This window comes from Hibiscus syriacus, unplaced genomic scaffold, assembly GCF_006381635.1.
Source record: "Hibiscus syriacus cultivar Baekdansim isolate YM2019G1 unplaced genomic scaffold, ASM638163v2 tig00110621_pilon, whole genome shotgun sequence".
Classification (NCBI taxonomy): domain Eukaryota; kingdom Viridiplantae; phylum Streptophyta; class Magnoliopsida; order Malvales; family Malvaceae; genus Hibiscus; species Hibiscus syriacus.
This window is the reverse complement of record NW_024062802.1, coordinates 519,109-543,208: the sequence shown is the minus strand read 5'-3', so window position 1 is coordinate 543,208 and position 24,100 is coordinate 519,109. Positions and strand designations below refer to the sequence as shown.

Sequence of the window (24,100 nt, the reverse complement as noted above, 5' to 3'; positions counted from 1 at the left end):
TATGGGCACCGGACAAAGGACATGGTAAAACCGTAGGAACCAACTTCTATATGCTTTCATTTCTCAACCTTAAATCTCTTTCGCAATTAATATCATATACATATATATGTTGTGGATAATGCAAATAGCAGTTGAGTAGTAGGTAATCGAACAATTTTGTTTCTTGCTACTATAAAAACGAAGTCTTTTATTTTTATTTCACATATTGAAGTGTATGTTTTCTCTCCTTTTCTCTTCTTTCATTATTTTTATTTTTTTGAAAAAAATTATGTTGATTGAGCTTCATTTTTTTATGTTTGTGTATGAATGTAAAAATATTATATTGATCTTAAAAAACGACGTTTATTTTGCGATTACATCGGTAATTAAGTTTGCATTAACTTATTTCCTTGAATAATGTGTCGACGGAAAAAATACTTTCATATAGTATATGCATGTTTTACGTGTAAATTGCATGGCTTAGGAATAATGGAGTGTTTATTTTCATGGTATTAGACCACCTATGTCACGTGCTTGCATGTGTAGTCCGTGGGAGGGATGGGCATGTAAATTTTTTTTTATTTTTTTATTAAGGATGGGCATGTATAAAAAGGGCCAAAGGGGCTTGGATGCTCAGTGTTACGTCGTCTTCGCAATTCAATCAGATTCAAGCAGCAGTTAATTTGTTTTACGGTGCCACTGACTACTGCTGTACAATTTACATTGAATGTTGCAAGCAAAAACACCATTGTCCTACATGTTGGGTCAATGAACCTTGTCAATAGTTTCCCATTTGGATTTCATTGCTCAACTTGCCCCCATCTTCTCAATGTCTGTTTCAGTGTAAAAGTCTCATGTGAAAGCAGCACAATCAAAGCTATAACCCATGATGAGGTCTACTCGGAACATTTACCCTTTAATATCTATTTCACCTCTGTTTACTTTTGGTGGACCAGCTCCAACGTACCGTCCAGAGCAGGCTTGAGCCAATTGCAATTCTAAGTTAGCTCTGCTGCTTTTGGCCCTAAACACCAAAGGACTAATCTCAAGTATTCGTGTTAGAATTGTACTGTATGAAGGGACCATTCTGTTGTTGTCCAGGACATTAGCTGAGAAATATTCATTTTACAAATATATTTCTCCTGGCCTGAATCAGACATCGCATGAGACTCCATGGCAGACATTTACTTAGGTTATGGTCCCAGCGTTATTGTTGTTGATGGGAAGAAATAATTTATTATGGTAGACGGTTCATCTCATATTGAGATATAAAGTCGCAATCGATGATGGAACGATTAAGGTCAATTTTTTTTCATGAAGAGGTAGAAAAGAAAATGAGGGTTTAGGGAGAGTCTAAATCCTTATGTTGTTCCTGGTCGAGAGACTTTACAATTAGTGTTGATGTCAAAACGTAGAATCATAATAGCTACTCGTATGTTGGCAGGCTAAAAAGATACGGTCAACTAGAGATAGATTTAATTCTGATATGTTACGCGAATATGTCAAATTTCATGTCAAGAGATTATAGCTTCCGAAGGAGTATTAAGCGTTGAAGATTTCTTCTTCGAAGATGTTCTCCCGTGATCTTGATTATGGATGGGTTCTCTAGAGACTTTACAGTGTGAAGATGACATATCTTGACTATGAAAAGGTTATCTTGAGATTTTGAGGTACGAAAATAATATACGAAAGACATTCAGGGAGGTATAAGATTGTCCAATGAATTTTAATTAGTTTAAATATGCATAAATTTATTTATTTTTTAATAGAAGTCGCTAGTCTTATTAAAAAGTACAAATATCCAAAATTAATCAAGGTTTAACTATCATCATAAACTAAATACATAATTTGGACATTTTCGTATAACAATGAAACTAGCCACTTTAGATCATACAAAAATCAAACATGGAAAATGTTAAAAACCCAACCAAAAATCTTGAACAAAAAAGTAGATACAAACAAATCTAATAGCATCGACAAATGAGCCAAAAAGGGGGATTAAGTTATTAAAAGAGTATCGAGAATAGCAAATCATAGCCAAACATCATGATAAACTATCTACGAGCGTAAAAGCGCATATCCAAATTTAATTTGATGGTCCATAATAGGGAAGATCAACATGATTACAAATAAATGTCATCTTGATCAGTCGTAACGTCGTCAAATTCAACTCTAAGAAAACATAAAATGAAAAGAACGACCAAACGACCGAGAAAAAAGACGAAAAACGTGCCACAAAGACAAAATTATTCTTATTAAAAACTAAAAGAAACAAAGTGAGAAGATAAACGACAATCGACAACTACTATGAAAATTAGTGCTATCGACGGCTAAACAAAATTAAAGAAAAAAGAGTTGATATGATCTATAAAAAAATGATATAAAGTCTAAAGGAAAGAAAAAAGTGGTAGGAAAGAGCGGCTAGGGTATGTTTGAACTTATTTATCTTTGATTTAGGTGTTCAAAAATTAGTGAATTTTTTTATAAATATTTTTAGAAACTTTAATTCGATTTAATTTCAAATATAATTATATGTATATGACTATTTAACATCAAGATTCTTTTATTATAAAACAAGCTAATATAAAAAATGATGTATTTATTGTTGCAGCCCATACCTAAACCATCATCTTCAACATTTTCTATAGGCAAAGGAGACAAGGCGGTTCAATGGGGAAGCGACCAAGCCATGCGAGTATGGTCCTCTACGTGGACCCTCCGGTCCGGTCCATTCGGCCGCAGCTTCCCGAGTTCCTAGACATCACCGCTCTAGACCGGTCCCTCTCCCTAAAAAGGTAGGCCTATACTGTCCATTGCAATTTCATAAATCTCGTCGTTATCTTCTGGTGGCCAACTTTTTGTTTAAACTAAACCTCCAAATCAATGAAAACTTCTTCGACTGGTATATTTCAGGGACGTACGTCCTGCAATGGCATGTATGATTAGCATCCACATTATTTTATATTGTTATTGTGTTTAAGAAACCTCTATGATAAGGAGTTTTAGCATGGCCATGTAAATGACCATGATGGGTCCTTTAATGCTAGTCATGTCTCCTTCATGATTTTGATAGGTCATGCATATATAACACATCATCATCATTATCATTGTAGTTAAACTTTGGGACCTGCATGTACTTTTATTTTTTTTATTGCATCCACTAATTTCGTATTTCTTTTTCTATAGTTTTAAAATGAAAAATATACTTTTATGTGGTTGTTTACAGACATTATTAACAAAGTATAAACCTTAATTAATTAAAAGAGGTTACGTATGATAGATGAGGACCATTCCAGTGTTTCGCAATAATAGGCAGACCAGAAACATAGTAATAAATAAATAGAGAAACATAAGGGACATTGCAGAACAAGATTGATCGGTTGGTGAGCTTACATGTACGAAGAGCATTTACTCCATTTCGTTTGCTAATAAAACACCTCTTTATCCAGATGGCAAAGTATTTAAATTATTAAATATATTTGTATATTGTTTTCGAATTTACCAGAGTTTTCCGTGGTAATTTTTGGAGGCGAGACAGTGGGTGAAGTTGTGAAGAAAGATCGGAGTTTGTTCTGTGTCTAGTCGTTGTAGCATTATAGAAAACTTGAGCCTTTTATTGCAGGAAATAAGCTGGTATGTGGGTCAGGGTAAAAAACAGCAATTGAAACCACATGGATTGTCTGCATCTATACAACAAGTAAAAAAAAGAGACAATTAATTTAATTACCGGTCATGCTACGGATGATGATAATTAAAGAAGAATATTATTCGGATTTCAATACGAGTTTCAGATAAAAATATATATATCTTTTAGGGTATTTTTATTTCAGTCTAAAAAATTACATGATTCTTCGAGTAAGTTTGATTTTCAATTAAGTACAATATTAATTGCTCAGAAATATTATAAATATATATTACCTTTTAATCACCATACTATTCTAAAAAATAAATAAAAAAGCATATGTAAAGTGGAGATATTAACTTCTCCATTTTTTTAAAGTAGAGGGATGAAACTTGTAGTTAGACCCAAAATCTAGTATATATCATTTAAGAATCAAAGCTTTTTTTTTTTTTTTTGGAGGGAAGAATCAAAGCTTTTGATTGTTTATTGGGATGGTATATTTAACTAGTGAGAATATTAAATCATGATCCCCACTTTTCCCGATTCCATGTCCATTACACAGAGTTGGATGGGCCTAAACATTTTTTGTTTAATAACAATTTTGAACCCTGAAAGTTTAAATGCTTATAAAACTAAGCTTTAATTCCCTTCAAACTATAAAATTAAATATTTATCAAGTCCTCGTTAATTTTAAATTAAACAATTTATTTCATTCCTAGTTTTGTTCCCGAGTATATATGACTGTCTACCTTTATTTGCTTCTTAGTATTCTTAGTTTCCTTAGAAAAAGAAAACGCTATGATCATCAAAATCAATACTCCTTTGTTCCGGTATCATCTACTAGATCAAACAAATTGCATAATCTTCCTCAAATCAGCTAACAAAAAGCATCGAAACCATGATATAATTAAAACCAAAACCTTTTCGAATCTGCATATTTATGTTATTTCTATGTGTTATGTGGCATTGTTCTCCTCACGTCGCGTTCATTAGTGTTAGATATGAAGATAGATTATTCTAATATTGCCATCAATGAACAGAAATTTTGATGCTTGGACAGCAATTACGTCTTGTGTTGAAGATTTTGTTGATCCATAACCAGACATGCCATGGCAATATTTGGACACTAGAAGTGAAAGATGTCTAACATCTATTTACAATCAAAATATTATATATATATATATATATATTGTTTTATATTTCAGGCCAATTATTAACTTACACTGTTTAGATGTTCAACACCTCAACTTGCAAGAGAAAGAACATAGCAAGTTGCTATTGATGAAAGAATACTCTCTACATATCACTGGACAAACAAGAGTATTGATGAAATTTGAACATAATAAACATATAGTCTAAATTATTATAATTATAAAATATTTATTTGAAAACAATAATTTAATTCTATACATTAAGTTAAATTAGTTATATATATTTTTAAAAAATATCTTATTTAAAATAGAAAACGTAAAATCTCATAAATGAAGCTGAAGCCCCCATAAATTGTCATATCCCAAAATTTTATCTAAATTAATTAATTGATTTTCTGGACTAAACTGAAAAATTTTAAAATTTCTGAGCTAAATTCAAAAGTCTTTAAAGTTTAGGGACTTAACCCGAATTAACCCATTTTTCTGATCAGCTAAAAAAAAGAAAAATGAATGAATTGGTTGTTGAGGGATTTAAACCCCTACCACCCAGGATGGGCACCCATACCCTAACTTAGTGGCTAGGCACTATTTATGTATAATCTTAATAAAATATATGTTTTAATATTTATTAGTTATCTCGTTTTACCCAGAATTAAAACCCTTGTGCAATGAACCCAAACTTTTTATTTCCTAAACTCACCCCGACACCCTTCGACCAGCCTCCTCCTATCAGCGGTGAGGTGTACCGCCGTGTCCTTCGGGTTCAACAGTGATCATCGGTCTAACCCCGACCAACCCTGTTTCGTAAACCGACATCTTTTTTTACGAAGAAGCCAACGCCGAAGCACCCAACCGTTGTTTCGTTTTTACTTCGATTCAACTATTTCAGTCACCGGCTAGTCTCATGCTGACCACCATAGCGCTTCCCAGGCATATCCGACCAGAACCCGACCAAAATCGACTCCCATCGTTGTTGCATCGTCGATCGCCGGTGAGGTACTCGGGGATCTCCTGACCGTGCGACTGCTCGACCTGGTTCCTCTCGATCCGCTCGTCCTCGAGAGGCCGTGAATACCCGTATAGTTCTGTAACCCTGTTAGATATTTTGTTTAAAATATTATTCAGTATATGACCCTGTTCTGATATGACTTAGGTTCCTGTTCAGTCATGGAGCGTAGTGAAGCCGGTGATCAGTAGAATTCTCGGACTTATCCATTTTGTGAGGTGTGTTCCTTGTGTGCAATATAGCTGTTTTAAATATATATGTTTGAAATCTTATGTGGACATGATTATTTTGTTCTGATTTGAAATATAATGTTTGAACTAATTTGACTACTGTAAAAATTTACCTGATTAGAAGCCTGATTTTTGATTTACTAAAATTTAAAGCATGATTGTCTGACTTATAATCACTAGTTATTGTTTTACTGAATTGGTGATATGTCTGAACTCTAATTTACTACTACTGGTTATCGTATGAAAAATGTTTTCTTCGGGGTATTATGGGATCTGGTATGAAGACTTTGGTAGGTTCAGTCGCTGTTGGTAATTCCTTGGATAGGTTCAATACCGACTGGTAATTCCTTATGGACCTAAGGCGACCCTTGGGTAGGCTCTGCGGCCCCGAAATTTTTCTTGGGTAAGCCTCCGTGGCCCCGAGAATTGTCTTGGGTAGGCTCTCAGGCCCCAAGGTACTCCATTAGGTTATGCAGTTATGGGGAACTGCATGTGGCGTTTGGTTGAAGGATGATTCTGAGTTTTTAAACTAAAAAATGTTCTGATGTTTTAATAACTGTGATCTGCACTTATTTTAAAAGCATAACTGTATGTTTTTATTTCCACATTGTTGGGATACACTGAGCCTCTAGCTCACTTTTCAAATTGTTTTACCCCCTTTCAGATACTCTTGGATAGGCACTCTGTATCAGATACTTGAAAGATTGACACATTTAGTACACATCTTTTTGTTGTAATGTTTCTATTTTCAGAACTGCTTTTAATTATGGTGACATATGCCTTATTTTTGAAGTACTTATCTTTTTATGATGTTTACTGCTTCTGCTATTGATATTTGATTTACTGTACTCAGATTTATTACATGTTTTATTTTACCTGGTCGTTTTTAGTTTTATACTCACGAGTTAGGTTTTATCGTTATTTATTATACTTTTATAAATGTCATTTGTAATATGATTTAAATTATCAAATAATGTTTTTAGAAAATATCTTTAAGAATCTTTAATGTAATCCCGCTAGATTTAATCGAAATCCATAAACTAGATCTAGAGGTTACATAAATGCTAAAACACAAGAAGATTCCACCTAGAATTTAATCAAGAGTCACAAACCTTGTCATGTCGACCACATAGTATCAGAACCTACCTAGCCGTGCCTATTTATTGTAAAATTCGTATAATAATACAATATATTACTCTATACGTTCCAATAAATATCTTCTTATTTTTTAAAATTGATTCATCTAAATATCATATTATAAAAATCGATAAATAATATTTAAATTTTTTACTCTTATATTTTTACTCTTCTATATTTATTAAAATAAATCAATTAAATTTATCAATCATCTTTTAAGAATAATTTTATTATTTTACTTGATTATATATATATATATCTCTTAAAACTATATACATAATCAACATAATATACAAATTATGAGAGAGAGTGTGTAAATATTTAAAAATAAAATTTAATATTATTTCAATACCATGTGTCACTCTTCATTATTTTCACCTTTGTGTTTGACCTAGAATTCAGTAGGTGATATGAAAATGGCCCTAGAAGAAATATAAAATAACTGTAACAACAGAGAAACTGTAAAAAAAAAACCTAAACAAGAAAATAACTTTTTAAGGTTGATTTTATAATAATACATACTACTTTTTACTACTTAAAATAATAATAATAATAGTTCTTTGTTTTTCTTCTAGCATCTAGCCAGAACACGATAAACAGGCGTAGGGTCTAGGAATTTGTGCATGAAAGTGACATAGGAGATGGAAGAGTCAAGATAGACAGAAACAATGGATCTACAGAAAGATATGGTCTTTTTTTTTGTTGGTTTTATATCTGTCTTTCATGTTATTCTTCCTCCATTGAAAGTTGCCTTGCAAAGCTGCCCTCTTTATTCATATTCAGATGCTGCTTTTAGTTTATGCAGAAAACCCAGAAACCTTCTTTTGATTCTTCTTTTTCTCTGGTATTTTTGCTGAAAAAGAATTTATGTAAATTCACATGGATTCTTTTAATATTTTTTTTTTTTGCATGATAAAAGAACAGGACATGAGGTCTTTCCTACCAGATGTTTGTAGGGCAACCCCCCCTCTCTCTGCATTAATATTAATGGAAAGAACATAGGCTGTCGTTGAGCTCAGATGAGTTGAAATTTTTTTGTCTTTGGTCTTCCACGTCCCACAATAAACTACCATTATCCTGGAAAAGTTGCTAAATAGTTAGCTTGCATGAAATAATAATTCTTATATAAATATTCAGTTATATATGAAAATAATACCTGAGGGTTCGAGAACACATTGGGTCTTTGCCCATGTTGAAGAAACAGTGCAGCTGAAACATCCAGAAGAGGATAGTTATGAGATGGGACAATGGATGTGTAAATGGGGTTGGGCTGTTGTAGAGATGGCGCCATTGCAAGTGGTTGGAATGTTTCTGTACTGTTAACTCTCTAAGAAAAACAATAATAATGTCAGAGAGACAAAGATTTCATCAGCTTCAGTAATGGAAAACAATGGCTTGTAATAATTACTTAAAAAAGAAACATGTTCTTCTTACATCTGGTATGATCATCAATGTTTCCAGGTCCACTTCAAAGTCATAGAACATGGGATTCAAAGAAGCAAGCTTCATTGACAGAAACTATATAAAAAAACAGACAAAGAAAACAACAGATTATTCATTGCTTGTTTGATCTTAACATGATATTACGGATTATTTTTTAGTTGTTTACCTCAACTTGATATTTTAGGGACTGAACATAATTGATAATTTCATCCAACATAAGTGCTTTTCCGATCACCTTGTCGCACCCTGGAACAAGACGCTGTAATATCTTCATCCTTTCACTGATTTTCTCTCTTCTTACCTGTAATATAAAACAGTTTCGTTTAATTAGTAACTGTTAATAATTCGGTGATTATAAAAACGAGTTAGGTAAAATCATTACCCTTTCTGCTAGGCTGTGGCTGTCGGTCGCTTGACCCCTTCTGGCTCGAACATGAATGTAGCCAGTGGGATGCTCTTCGGAGGCTTTCTTTTGGTGTTTTTTAACAGCTTTGGGATCTTTCTTTTCGTTTTTCAACGGATGATTGCATTTCTTTTGCCTCTTGGTTTTACCTTCTTTGGTACCCTAATGGGAAATTTTTGATGGGTTAATTGAAGAAAAGAAAACAGTTGAAACATGGATTCTTTCAGGGAAAAAAAGAGTTTTTTTTAAATACCTTAAATTGGGCAGAATTCAAGGTTGTCCCATTTCTTGTCCTTGTCTTCTGAGTGACTTGTTCGCCACTCTCGAGCTTATCCACAACAGTGGAGTGCTCATCGGTGCTCTGTTTTCTAGTCGTGACGGGGGAAAGCTCATTGTCGCTATGAACAGCCTTAGAACCGTTATCAACAGAGCTGCTTTCATGGTACATAGGACCAACAGGGGACGGCTCCTGGTAAAGCTGAGAGAAATAGTGAGGATTGGTGTTTCCATCAAAACCAGACACTTTGGTAGGCGTGTTTGGTATGGAAATGGAGTCAAGAAGAAAAGGGTGAGATTGAAATGAAAAGGCCGCCATGTAAAGAAGCAATTTTTGGAACTGAAAAAGAGAAGGAAAAAATGTGGAGTGTTTGGAGGGAAGTGATGAAGTTAAAAGTGGGGCTGTGAGGAAACAAGAGATGCCCATTTCCTAGGGTTTATATAAACATCAGGAGATAGAGAGAGATGGGTAACTCTTTCCCATGCATATTTAATTGTTTTCTTATCTCTCATGTCTCAACCCATCAATTAACAAGAATCATCCAAACCCAATAACTAGATGAGGAAATTAGAGGTGGTCTGTTGTATCCAATCTAATGAAAATTTATTTTTATATAATTTTTAACTTAATTAAAAAATCATTTAAATATAATTTAAAGAATATTTTCAAACTCGTCATTTTCTGTTAAAAATTTAATGTCTTCTAAGATGTACGTTAACCTACTGACTTAGATATGATAAAATCATATTTTAATGATGTCTACTGGTACCGTCATTGCTTCAAGCATTGACTCGATGACATTATGTAAACATAGACTCAATCCATAAAATACAACTCAAACGGTTTTGGTATAAGATTTTATCATATCTCGGTGAGAAAATTAACGCCAATTTTTTAATGAAAAATGACGAGTTTGGAACATATGAATAGTCATGTGACACTTTTAATAGTCGTTGACTCAACAAAACAATAATTTATAATCATGAGACTATTTTGTAACTTTCAATAGTAGAATGCTCAACAAAGCAACATCATATAGTTAGGGGTCCGATTTGTGTATGTTATCCTTATCCTTTTTTAATGAAGAATACACCGTTTTACTTTTCCTTTGATTTGGTTTAATGCAAATTGTAGTCAACTCAACAAGAATTAAAAAATAAATATGTATTTAAATTATTTTAAAAATTAAACAATTTAATTCAGAAAAAAAATAAAAATGCAATTTCCACCCACCTTGAAAATATATGCCAACACTTTAGGTTCAGGCTCCTTATAGTAAAACCTGAATTAACATAGATACTAGTCTAAAAGATATGATTTTGTAATATCTAAATTCATCTATTATTATAGTAGTCAAATATACATGTGAGTGATGCAGAGATATACGTTTCTGGTACATAATGATTTGATGGCAGTGGGTTCAGCCATTGGGTGTTGGAATTTGATTTTCTTCTTCAGTTTGTGTGTAAAAAGAAAACAGCAGCAGTGAGTAGAGCAGAGTAGAGTAGAGGCATATGTTGTAAGTTAAAAGCGGGCTATGATAGGGCATACACTTTGAGACAAAAGCCTCGTCATTGTCCCTGCAACATTTAAAGCACATGAGTGCCTCCTCTTTTTCTAATTGTATCCCATGAACCCCCCGTCTTTTCCTTCAATCTAAGATGGCTAATCGGACCCTATATCTAATATTTCTGATTTCCTTTTTATAAATTTAAATATTACAGGTGTTAAAATTTTTATTTACCGTTGGTTTAGAGATGTTAAATGTGGGCATAAAATAAAAACAAAACACTAAAGTGTCAACACCAAATGATGAGATTGAAATATGAGCGTATGATTTGTAGTGAAGCTGCAATTTGCCATACACCAGTCAATCATAAAAAGATTAAGAAAAACATTATGGATAAGTGAGATTTTTCAACAATCTTAAATTCATCCTTAAGCTTACATCATACACGTAATATCACCTGAGGGTTGGAAAGAAGACAATGGGAGGAGACAGATTAAGGTGCTAATCAATATAGCATGTATTGCCTTTTTTTTACTGGTGAGATAGACGATAACAATAGAGAGAGATGGAATGATAATATAGTAGTGTTGGTCTAGTTTTCTTTAAGAAGAAGTGTGTACGTACTCAAGATAGGTGTTGATTAAAAGTTATCGTGACATTAATATCGATTGGACATCGTAGGAAGTGATGGATGAATTGATTTGTCATCAAATGAGATCATGTGTACCGACACGTGATCATTGATGATCATATGCAGGATGGATTCACAGGATTTGTAAACGATCGACCCATGATTATTGATGATTGCTTGCAGGATACGCTCTACATGTCTAACGGTTCATATAAGTCCTAGATTCACATAGATCATAGTCTCGCATGTAGTAGCTACTAGCTAGTAAAAGAGAAATTATTTTCTGTTTCTTGTGGATGTAACAGAACTCGTTCTTAAGATCCTTCTCGAGAAAACCTAGTCGTTTGCTCCATAGTCAATTTGTCTTTGTTATACACAGCTAGAAAGCAGTTACTTGGTTTGAAATTGACGGCTTATTTGTCTTCGACCTTACAAAATTTACGCATAAAACAACAATAGCAAGTTGTCTACCAATCTGATTTGATTTGATATGTACGCATGCATACGTAGATTTGATCCCATGCATGTATACGTAGATTTGTTTAATGACTTCGTGGCGTTTATATCAGATAAACATCAAACCCAGACAGAAGATGCTTGACAGATTTCCCCAGGAAATAAACAAAGCTGCGTTAGTGGCTTTTGGACATACGTCTAAAGCAAAATTACAAACATCAAATGAAAAGCGATATTTACACACTGAAATCTACATCCAATACGCAGACAAAATGATTCTGTCGTTATTCAGCAAAACGCGTTGTGTACACATAAACCTGTGATTTGACAAATTCTTTCTGGCGGAAAACTCATAATTTTTCTCTCAATTTGAACGGCTTTGGACCCTATCAAAGATTTACGATATCACCATCATCAAAAGTGGCTTGTCCTCTTATGATTTTCCGAGAAAAGTTGCATTTGCGTCGTAGATTTGTCAACTGCAACGTCAACATGGCAGCTAAAAAATGAACATCTTCCTTGGCATTTCTACCCTTGTTTATTATCTCTTTGTACTTGCTAGTACATATTTGCAAGATTTTTTAGTTGTCTCCATTTTGATCTGAAAATTGAAGTCTTCTACTTGATTTTGTATTATTTCAACGTTTGCTGATGTTCTATTCATTCCGAATTTTGATATAAAAACTCATTTTCAATCGGACTCAATATTAATAATTTTTTTATTCGACGTGATAGAGATCATTACTCATACAAGCATTATAATAATTATTCATAAATATATGTGGAGATATTATAGTAATTATTTGGGTCAGATTAGATACTTTTTAACCTAAATTCAACTCTGCTCGAACTTATTCTTTCCTTCATAAAATTTATCTCGACCAGCCTCAAACCTCCTTTTTTTATATTAAAGAAATTAATTCAATATAATCATATCGAAACACAACAGGTTCATCTCAAATATAAATACTTTTAATAATTTATGTAATCTTTTAAAGATACTAATGATCTATAGTATAATTATCATCAAATCTATGCTGTAAACGCTGATAAATAATTGTGATTTAGTGGCGTTTTTTGTATAAATGCCGATAAATACTATACTTTAGTGGCGTTTTTGTATAAATGCCGCTAAATAATGTACTTTAGTGTCGTTTGAAGCACAAACGCCGCTAAATGCTCATATTTTAGCGGCGTTTGTGTATAAATGCCGCTAAATATTGTACTTTAGTGGCATTGTAAGCACAAACGCCGCTAAATTCTCGTACTTTAGTGGCGTTTCTATACAAATGCCGCTACTTACCCGGACTTTAGTGTCGTTTCTATACAAACAACGCCAAATACCCGTACTTTAGTGGTGTTTTTATACAAACGTCGCCAAAGACCTGTACTTTAGTGGTGTTTTAATACAAACGCCACCAAAGACCCGTACTTTAGTGGTGTTTTTATACAAACGTCGCCAAAGACCCGTACTTTAATGGCATTTTTATACAAACGCCGCCAAAGACTCGTACTTTAGTGGCGTTTTTTAGAATAAATGCCGCAATTTATCAGTAAATTTGTGGCATTTGTAAATACAAACGACGCAAGGTTACGATTTCTAAGTCCCACACCCTTTTTAACCATTTTTCATTTTTTTCTAGATATGAACCTGGAATTCAAATCCAAGAAGATGAAACCCCGAGATCCAGTGAAAGAAGCCCAGCTACGGACCCCCAAAAACCTGAAGGAGAGTACAAAAGGGTGAAATTTTAAAGGGGGAAATTTTAATCGCTTCGTCATTCTCCTCCGTCGAACCCTAGAAAAAGAAGAAACACCTAAAAGTTCCAGCTTTCTTCTTCTGCTTGCTTTAGAATTCTCTCGAACTTTCTCTGATCTACCATTTTTACCCTTTTACTCTCTTCAATTCCTTTCCAATTCCCTTCCCTTCCAACCTTTCTCTCTCGCCCTTCATTTCACTGCTCAATTTCTCTTCTTTTCCTTTTTTTTTTTGTTTTAAATTTCGCGAGGTTTTGGTTTTTATTTGAATTTGACAATATTTTTGTATTCTTTTTATTGGTAGAGAAGCGTGAGTGAGTTGAATATAAAATGCATGTTAGATGGAGGTTCGAGAGAAAGTTCAGCTTCAGTTAGGCCGCGTTGAAGAGGGAACTATACGTTTAGCCATGATTCGTGAGGTAACTTTGAACAAAATTTTACCTTTCTCCCATTGTTTTGACTTGGAAAGCTTAAAACTTTAAGACTCAATTTCTGCAAAATTCAGAGTTTAGATGCTAACATAGTGATGGAAATTCATGATCTTGGGATGGATTACAGTGTTTTTCTCTTTAAAAAATGCAACCTTGGGTTTCTATATAGCTTATGTTTCACTGTTCACGGATTTTTCTCTTGGGTCTGTGTTTTCAAATGGAAAAACAAGCTTTTGGACTGTTAAAAAATGGGAAACTTTGTTGGGTTTTTACCATTTTGATACTTTCTTCTACAAGTGTATTGCGGGTTACAAAAATCAGACCTTTATTTTGAGTAGCGAGTGAAGTGAAACACTTTGTGATTTCACTTTTTTGCTTTGGGGTTGTGGGGTTTTAACTTTTGATCACTGTAAATTCTCTTGCTGGGGACTTGGGTCTTAGTGAAAGGGTAATCTTTGAAAATATTTGGGGTTTCAAAGCGTTTCTTGTTCTTGCTTAGTGATGTGCTTCTTTTGCAAGCTTCAATGTTGATGATTTAAGGGTTTAATTGAAGTTTCGAAGTGAATGTCTCTGCTACATTGCTGTTTTCAAAGGTTTAAATGCTTCTGTTCACATCTTTTTAGAGTATTTTATTCATTAACTTATTAGATTAGCATTCAAAATTAAGCCTAATTTAGAAGTTAGCTGAGGATTAACATTTTAAGTTTCAGTTGAGCTTGAAAAGCCAAGCGTTTGTGATCTTAAAGTGGTGAACAACACAGAACACCACGTGGCATTTAAGGTACACAGGTTCTGTCACCATTGCAAATGCATCCGATTACTTGTTATGTGTATTCTCTTTTCTGTTCCGGGATATTTTTATGTTTGTATAATTTTAATTCTCCCAATTCATTATCATGTTAGGTTAAAACGACTTCTCCTAAGAAGTATTTTGTGTAACCAAACACCGGTGTTGTACAGCCTTTGGATTCATCTGTCATTAGAGGTTTTATCTATAAATCATTCCGTCGTAACACCATCTTATAAATTAAAATTTTCACAATCTGCTTCCATCCATTGCTTTTTCTTGGTTAGTTCGTTGAGATTCTTATATGGATGATACTGATTTTCGTTTATCTGCTTGAATCCCAGTCACTCTCCAAGCTCAACGGGAATATCCTCCAGATATGCAATGCAAAGACAAATTTCTGCTACAAAGTACCGTAGTCCCTTCAAATACCGATGTGGATGATCTCCCGGCTGATGCTGTAAGAATACTGACAGCGAGAATAACTTTTTCATTTGACTACATTTATGATACTATTCATAGTTCTATACGATCTTTGGAATGTCATCCTTGTCTTTGCGTTCAGTTTAATAAGGATAGCACTAGGGAGATACAGGGGTGCAAGCTTAAAGTTTTCTATGTAACTCCTTCCTCTCGAGGAAGTTCAGAAGATGAAGGGTTTAAGAGCTATCCAGAACAAGGCGCTGATTCAAACTCCGCGAGTCTAGTCATTGATCTGCTTATTTATTATTATTAGTTTTTTGTTTTATGCAATATTTATGTGCACATGCTAGCAATCGCTTAACCTCACAAGACATTTATGTAAGTACAATTTGAGGTTTCCAGTAAAGTTTCAGTTGATTGAGCGGACAATTGGAATAGACCTAGAAATCAGTACGGATATAGGCAACTCAAAGCTCTCCTCCGAACCTCTTTGTTTTTAATGCAGTTGTGATACCAATTTTGTTTGAAGCCTGGTTTTATTTTATTTGGAAATTTTCATTGGGATGAGGAAGGCATTAATCTTGTTTGGTTTACGTATGCTTATAATTTGAGTTCCTTGCAGACATGTCTGGTTTTTTCGCATTTGCATGGTTGATTGTTATAAGCTTGCCGTTTTTGCCTTCTACTTTATTGTTATTTTCTGGTGAAGGTAACTTGAAAACGAAAACCCAGAATCTGGATTTTATGCCTTCATTTTTTACATTTCCTTTTTGCATTCATGAGCCAGACTGTGCAGCACCTGAAGGATGAAAGAGATGCAGCCATTCGGCAAACACTGCAGCTGCAACAGGAACTGGTATATTCATTAACTTATTAGATTAGCATTCAAAAGTATTTTTTTAATCTAATATAACAGGACAACAACCACAATAGAGATGAAACAATTAATGCAATAATGGAGCTCCGAAAGGGTTCGTTTTTATACCTCTGTTGTAGAATCTTTTTTTGCCGCAATAAACTGTCGTGTGTGTGTGCGCTTTTATCATCCATGTTGATTCCACTGAACTTTGTATACTTTGGTTGGTATTCTTACTGAATTTTGTATAACATTGTCTCTTGTGTCCATATGCAGATATTTTTTCCTCCATTTGCAGTGCACATACTGATTGAGTGATTGTACCGTTACGGAAGACCGTGAAACTACAGGTCTTCCTGCATCAAGTCACAGGTAAGACCAGCATGTATAATATTATACACACATGCTAAAAAAAGAATAACAGAAATCCCCAATCAAAATTTATCATTCCAAACTTTCAATAGTAAATTTTAACTAGGTAGCATGCTGCATGTAAATCTTTGTTTAACCTTTATAGATGTTTTGAGTCGATATTCATGGATATTTTCCTTGACTTTTGACAAAAAATTTGCAATTTATGATGGTACATATTTCATGAATCATTAACATATGGATCCTGAAGGCAAGAAATTTGGAGGAGGTAATATTGTTTAGAATCATGCTTTTTCTTCTAGTTTATCTTCTTGTAATATATTGTCTATGAATCCATTGTTTTCATTGTTGTTTGAATTGAAGGTATATTTCTGATAAAAAGAATCAACTGAAGTTGCATGATAAAAGGAAAATTGCTACTAGAAGATTCTTTTTTATTCTAGTGAACAATGTTTTTATTCTATTAAAAGAGAAAGAATCTAGAATAAATTATAGTGAACAATCTTGAACTATGTTACATTTTAATTTAATTTTATAAAATTTGATTTTTTTTTCAACATAATTTGTGTCGTGATTAAATTTTAAGTTTATTATTATTAGATAATAATATAGAATATTAAATTTGCGTAATATAAAGTAGAAAATGATATATGCGAAATCAATTAACTATAGTGGCGATTGTAAATATAAGCCACTGAAAGTCAGGTTCTTTTGCGGCGTTTTGTGATGTAAACGCCACTAATGATCACACATTTTTTGCGGTGTTTGTAAAACACGCCACTCTATACATAGTTAATAGCGACGTTTATACAAAATATCATTCCATGTAGTGGCGTTTTGGAGGCTTTTTCTGAAAAGCGCCGCTAATTACCTTATCTTTAGTGGCGTTTGTTTTCTAAAATGACACTACATGTTATGATATTTAGCGGCAATTATATAAAAACGCCGCTATTAACTATGTATATAGTGGCGTTTTTTACAAAGGCCGCAAAGAATGTGTGATCATTAGTGGCGTTTACATCACAAAACGCCGCTACCTTTTGCGACGCTAGTTTTAGTGGCGCTTCTTGCGACGTTTTTATATACGCCGAGAAAGCTTTTAGAAGCATTTAAAAACGCTGCTATAGAACTAAAAAAGCGCCGCTAAAAACCTATTTTGTTGTATATTTATATAATTTTAATACGTTCATACATTTGTTTCTATCTTTCAAACAGTTCTTGATGGGACTTTAAAACATGTTGTATGCTTGAAAAGAAAATGAATTTGGATCAATTTATGGACTCCATGAGTTTGTTTTAGTTCAAACATAAACAAACCAGACCCTTACCCTGTAGATCCAGGTTCAAGGCGTAGTCCAGTTAGAGCATGGCCTATACCTTTTATACGTGGCTGAATTCATTAGCAAATATATATGCATATTTGGTTTAATTATCCGTATCTAATTCTTAGATAGACTAATTCAGATTGAATAATATAGATATTTATCGTGGAGTAGATTTCCAACTCAATTTATTTCGTTCACAATATCAAAATTTGAACATCTAATTTTACTTAAATGATTTAACGTCCCATCCAGTTAGACTAACTAATAATAAGTTCATAAGCAAATATTTCATTGCCAACTGCCAACACCTTCTTCTTAAGCCATGGTTTAAGGCTTACTAAATTCGGCTAATCTCATCAATGTCATGCCCCGAAGCTTGATTTGATTGATCAACGCAAACATCCTTTAAAATGGCATTGAAACCAATTCAAAAGTCGAATATCTAACATGCTTCATCTATATACAAAACCAAGAGTATAATCATTGAGAAGAATTCAGCATTAAACTTAATTCGTCCCATACGTGTTGAAACACATGTTTCAGGTTACAGCTTGAATCGTTGCCTACAAAAAAAGAACAAGAACGAAGAACAAAATCCATACTCTAAACTTGCCGTTGGTGGACATCTACCCTATATTATTGCTTTCTCAATAAGGGGAACAATCCCCTTACAAAATTCATACATAAGAAATAACTAAACTTGCATCCTGTTCTCCGAGAACTGGTCCTTTTCATTTCTTTGCAGACGTGGGAGTCGGATTGCCACCTCCGGTGGTTGGCCTGCAGGAAACGAATTGGATTTAAGTCATTTGATTGTTTATAGATAGGTCTATAGGAACGGTAAATCATAAAAACTTACAGTCCAACAAAGACTTTGAAAGCATCATAGATTCCCCATTGTGCTCCAGTAAGGGTTCCAATCATGACAATACGAAGAGGAAGTCCTCGGGTGAAAAGACCCCACAGTCCCATCTTCTTCACTGCCTGCAACAGATTAAAAAAACCAAAGCAAAAAAGATCAGGTTGATCATGTCAAAAGTGAAATATACACACACACATATATATCGATGAATGAAAGAGTATAAGGTTTGTACATACATCGCCGACCGTTGCTCCCTGGGCATTGTTGAGAAAAGACACCAGGTTATCAGCAGGATGTGATACAATAGCACAGAAAACACCAGCAATGTATCCACCAGCAAAGCTCACCCCAAGCTGCAGAGGTTTACTGCACTTATCTTTCGGGGTGGGGATGGCATGCTTGTAGAGTAACTCAACGATTGTCTCAAAAGATGCAAATTTCATCATTGTATCTATCACAAATATCAATTCAATTTCATCACAACAATATAAGAAGTTACAAAAGGAAAATGTTTGGCTTACAAGGAATCTGTCTTCCCCAGAGGGACGATTCCTTTGAACAATCTACAAACATGTATAAAAACATAATGTCAACACTTCAAGTAAAAGCATAAATCCATTACTTAACCAGAAATATAAACAGTTATGATATATACCCTCCAAAGCCTTCAGTGTTCAAGAATTTCGGTAATCCTTCTGATAATCCTCGGGCGAATCCTGGCTGAGTTTGGACACGGACTGTGACAGCCTCCATGGGGCACAGAGCAACATCAGCAATCACTTCAGCCGATGTCGAACCAGCAAGATAAATCAGGGTCTTGTACTTTGAGGCGTATTCAGGACCCGCAAGTTCGGAATAGTACTTCTTGAAGAATTCATAGAAACCGAATTTACAAGCACCCCGAGCACTGTAACCAAGCAGAGTAGGCACCCAGCCCTTGGATAAACCTTTAACACCTTGCTCCCTCAGCAAAACTCCAAACCCAAATGAGATGCTCTTGTATTTTGCTGGATCAATCTGAGATTTCAAAAGCATTCAAATTTTGCATAAACAATTATAATTAAATCAATGAAGCTACTCATGATGATTGATGTAGGTGATAAAATGTTGAAAATAATTGACTGTTTTCATATTTCGTCCGAAGCATCAAGGGTCAATCAACCATTTTTAAAACTGATACGGCGTAACTGTTTAGTGGAACCCTTTTCCATTTAAATTTAACTAAAACAAATTTCACGAAAGTTTAAATATATTGTAATATTAGTTGAAGGCTATACAATAATGGTAGTTAAACAGTAGAAGCTTGATCAATGAATCAACAAGATCGGATGAAGGAAGAAAGGAATACCTGCATGTTACACTTAACAAGATCGAGAGGCGTGACAGCGGTATGAGTAAGGCCGCAGCTCAATATCCCACCCATTGTACACGCGCCGTAAAAAGCGGGAGAGTACATCTCGATCTTCTCCTTCGGTGCGGGTATCAATATCCTACCCGAAGCGACCCCTGTATGACCGGCCGAGTACTTGGCTGATGACGATGGCGAAAGGGACGGTGATCGAGGCTTGACATGATTGTGATTGGGGTTCATCGAAGGCATGCCGAAACCGGAGGGTGGTTTCGTTGAGGAATAGAGGAAGCTAGGAATGAGAGACTGGCGGAATTCATCGGGGACTGCCATTTTTCGTTGTTGTGATTTGTTTGGGATCTCAAGAATGAATGAGAATGAAGGTGGGAAATGGTTTTTGAGCGAGCTGAGGATGCCAAGAAAATGGAAAATCCATTCGTTAATACAACAAAACGACGACACGTAACATTTGTTAATGATATCAGTTGTCGTAAATTTCGAAATTTATCTTTAGTAATTCATCCATGTAGACACCCGTTTTTGTCCGGGTCTTTTTTATTTTGTTTATATTTTATCTATTATTATTATAATTATTATTACTATTATTTTATTATTCTTATTATTAAATTACAAGTTACATTTTTGCAGGCCAATTATTGAGGCCCAGTACATCACAGACCAGCCATCAACCCAACAGCAATATAACCCAGTTGGAACATGACCCGATCCAGCAACCCCTCAACCCGAAGCCCAAAATTCGGACCCAAATTAGCCTAACTAAACCCTAAGTAGATATGGGTTTCTACCCTAATCCCCTAATCATTCAACAGCCGCCGCACGCCTGATCGTTTAGCTTCCCAGCCGAGCTTCATCCTCGCCCCCGTCGCCATTGGAGCCGATTAGAACACGTCCATCGAACAGTGATCACCTACAGTGACCGAGACTCCATCAGTCAGAACGAAAGCAGAATAAACCCAATAGAAAATGAAAAGAAATCTATGTGATATCCCAATGCAATCTAACATGTCAATAACATCTATCAGCAACAAACAATCACAAAAAGACAGAGGCGACATAAAGCAGAGTAGAGAGAAATATTGGGGGATTGGGGGTGGTGAAAAAAAAAGGAGGGAAAATACCAAAAAAAAAACAGAGGGAAATGAAAGAAAAGGCAAACAACCTTGAGAGAAAAAAACAGAGAAAACCGGTATCAAAACCCACAAAAACAACAAAGGATTAAAATCTTACCTCGTCTCAGAGATCGGGAAGCCGAGGAGTCGATGTTTTTCCCAAATATTCGAAAGGTAATGTGGTAGATCTAGGAGGCTAGGGTCGTTTTTAGGCTAGGATAGGACGATTTTCGGGTTAGGGTGAAGGAGGGAGTCTTCTAGGACTGTTTACTCCCTCCGACCGCCGTGGACCACCGGGGAAGCCGCCGGTATGAGGCGGTCCTTTCTTCCCCGATGAGAAGAAGTTGAGAGAGTTTTAAAACTCTCTCATTTCTGTTCTCTTTGGACGAGAGAAATGTGAGGGAGATGAGAGGTTTAGCCCGTGTTTTGGGCTTTTAATTCCCACCTGAAACGCGACCGTTTTGCCCTCAACCCCATCCGTGTTTTCGAGTTATGGGATAACTACACTTTTAGTCCTCCCAGCTTTGTAAACTTACCCGCGTGTTTCGGGTTTTTAGGGTCTAATATCACTTTTGGTCCCTGATCCTTTGTAACCGCATTATTTAGTCATTAAATGAGATTTATTGTATTTCGATTTCGAGCCTTTTAGTTTTAATGATTGTATTTCAGTCATTAATTTGTGTATTATGTTTGCTGGTATTATAATTTGGTCACCATATTCGTATATGCTATTTTAGTCATTGTTTCAGTTTATTGTGCATTTTCCTTTGATATTCGGATTTGGTCATGAAATTTGCAAATGTTATATATTAGTCATTGTTCATGTTTTATCATATTTGTCTATATTTGATTCTGGATTTATATTTTCAAATATTTCAATTTAATCACTGATCCCATGCATTTTATTATCTTTACTGTTATTTGAATTTGGTCACCATTTTCGTATATAGTCTATTTTAGTCATTGTTTGATGTTTGGTTTAATTACTTTGTGATCTTTTATGTTTATGTTTATTTCATTTTAGTCCTTACTCTTTTGTATTATACTACTTTCGTGGATGTTTGGATCTGATCTCATATTGTGTAATTATTTTATTTTATCACTGAATATAACTTTCTTTTAATTTTTTGGCTTCAAGTTCTAATTGCTTTTATTTTAGTCATTTTCTGTTTTTTAATATTTGGTTTAATGTCTATTTTATTTTCTTTTGTTTTGGGCATCTATGTTTCCTTGTTTATATTTTAGTCCTACTAATGTATATTATGTCATTTTGTGGATACTTGACTTTGGTCCCAATGTTTGTAATAGTTTCATTTTAGTCATTGATTTTATATGTTAGGTATTTTTGTTAATGTTCGAATTATCCCCGACATTTGTGAATATTTTATTTTATTCATTTATGTATAATTTTATTGTACTTGTTATTCGGTTATTTGTATTATGTAAATAATGTTTTTAATAATGTGAATATTTCATTTTGTATTTCCAATTACATTTATTTTCATTATATTTTTATCTATGTATGAAATATTCGATTATATTTTCAAGAACACGTATGCGTAGAATGGGCGTGGAAAGTACCACTTTATCGAAGTGGTGTGATCCGGTACGGCATTTTAACGACATAGAAACTTGAAATAAGTTGAGTATATTTTGCTAATTAATTTGTTCAAACGATGCAATGTGTGTTATTTTAAGTGACAATTTATTTTATTTTATGTGAATGTAAATTTCAAATTTTTAATTTGTATTCAATTCACGTTTTAGTTAATTAATTACTCGTATGTAAACATCGTTTTTAGTTATAGTTGATTCGCATTTTTTTTACATAATCAACGGTAGAATATTCTTTTACAAAAGAGAAATAGTTGAAATAGCTTTCCCGACGGAGGATTGCAAATTTCAAGATTTCTTATCGAGTTAAAGGATTTTCTTTAAATAATTAACTCGAAGCAAATTGATTAAATTTCAATAAATGGATCGTAATTTAACTTTATATTCGATTTATAATTTCCATTTACAACGATGTAAGCGACACAGTACCTATTTTGGGCGTTGTGGGGTGTTACCTTTCCCCGCACGTAACCGACTCCCGAATCCATTTAAATGAATCTTTGGTAACGCAGACCGAATTTGTCTTAAAAATGATTTTTCTTAAAATTGTTTTAAAAGACGTTTTTAGGTATTCGACCTACCTAACCCAAAGGTGATGGCGACTCTTTTTAATTTTATTCAAATCAATTCAAAATCACCCAAATTTTCCAAATTAAAGTTGTAATCGTTTTTTTAAATAATATTAAATTGTTTTTATAAAAAAAATGGTTATGACAGCTTGGCGACTCCGCTGGGGAATCTTTTTTTTGAGAGTCAGGCTGTATGTCGTTTACATATTGTCATTGGTGGAAATTATGATTTCTAGTTTTTAGTTAATTTATGATTCGTTTATTGAAATTTTAATTGCTTCGTTTTTGTCATACTAACTTTTATTTTGGCTTTCAGCTTTGTCAGGATTTATCATTTTTCCTTGTTTGTTTTCCTTTTGGGTTGAAGGTAGGTATCCTCCTCACACACACACTCGCATTGGCATAACATAAGCTTAGACACGAGCTTCGATCCAAATTAGTTGGGTGAATGCTTCACTCTCGTAGAATTTATTCTTCGTATGAGTTTTAGCAAAAACCCATGGGATACATACCTTATACCTTCGTAGGGATTTATTCCTCGTACGGGTATAAGACAGTGAATCCCCTCGAATTGAACTCGTTCCGTTTGAAACCTGTAATGGGTGAGGATCGAGGGTCTGGCAGCCCAAGGGGGCACCGACATCAAGGACAATTCGAGTCCCTTTTTTCCGTTAGAGCCGAAACCAAGCATAGTGAATCGTCGAACGATCACCCTAGGTATAGTCGTACCGAACCTTTGTCCGTTAGTAGGTACCCAAAATAGGTGTACACGAAGGAGGA

General features: G+C 34.3%; 2 protein-coding genes and 1 pseudogene across 2 annotated transcripts; 1 reads left to right on the top strand and 2 right to left on the bottom strand.

Moving 5' to 3' along the window:
• Positions 1–7,702: 7,702 nt before the first annotated feature.
• LOC120135804 (transcription factor bHLH137-like) lies at positions 7,703–9,641 on the bottom strand. Its single transcript, XM_039152000.1, has 7 exons — positions 9,225–9,641; positions 8,951–9,133; positions 8,735–8,869; positions 8,560–8,643; positions 8,282–8,452; positions 8,069–8,202; positions 7,703–7,978 (listed from the first exon to the last, which is right to left on the bottom strand). The coding sequence occupies exons 1-6, from the start codon at positions 9,564–9,566 to the stop codon at positions 8,110–8,112; spliced, it is 1,008 nt and encodes a 335-aa protein (XP_039007931.1). The 5' UTR covers positions 9,567–9,641; the 3' UTR covers positions 7,703–7,978; positions 8,069–8,109.
• Positions 9,642–14,935: 5,294 nt separating this feature from the next.
• LOC120135805 (vesicle-associated protein 2-1-like) lies at positions 14,936–23,577 on the top strand. Its single transcript, XM_039152001.1, has 6 exons — positions 14,936–15,019; positions 15,166–15,281; positions 15,387–15,518; positions 16,032–16,101; positions 22,844–22,856; positions 23,564–23,577. Exons 2-6 carry the CDS (start codon positions 15,201–15,203, stop codon positions 23,565–23,567), a joined length of 300 nt encoding a protein of 99 aa, XP_039007932.1. The 5' UTR covers positions 14,936–15,019; positions 15,166–15,200; the 3' UTR covers positions 23,568–23,577.
• LOC120135806 lies at positions 18,307–20,427 on the bottom strand (annotated as a pseudogene).
• Positions 23,578–24,100: the final 523 nt, after the last annotated feature.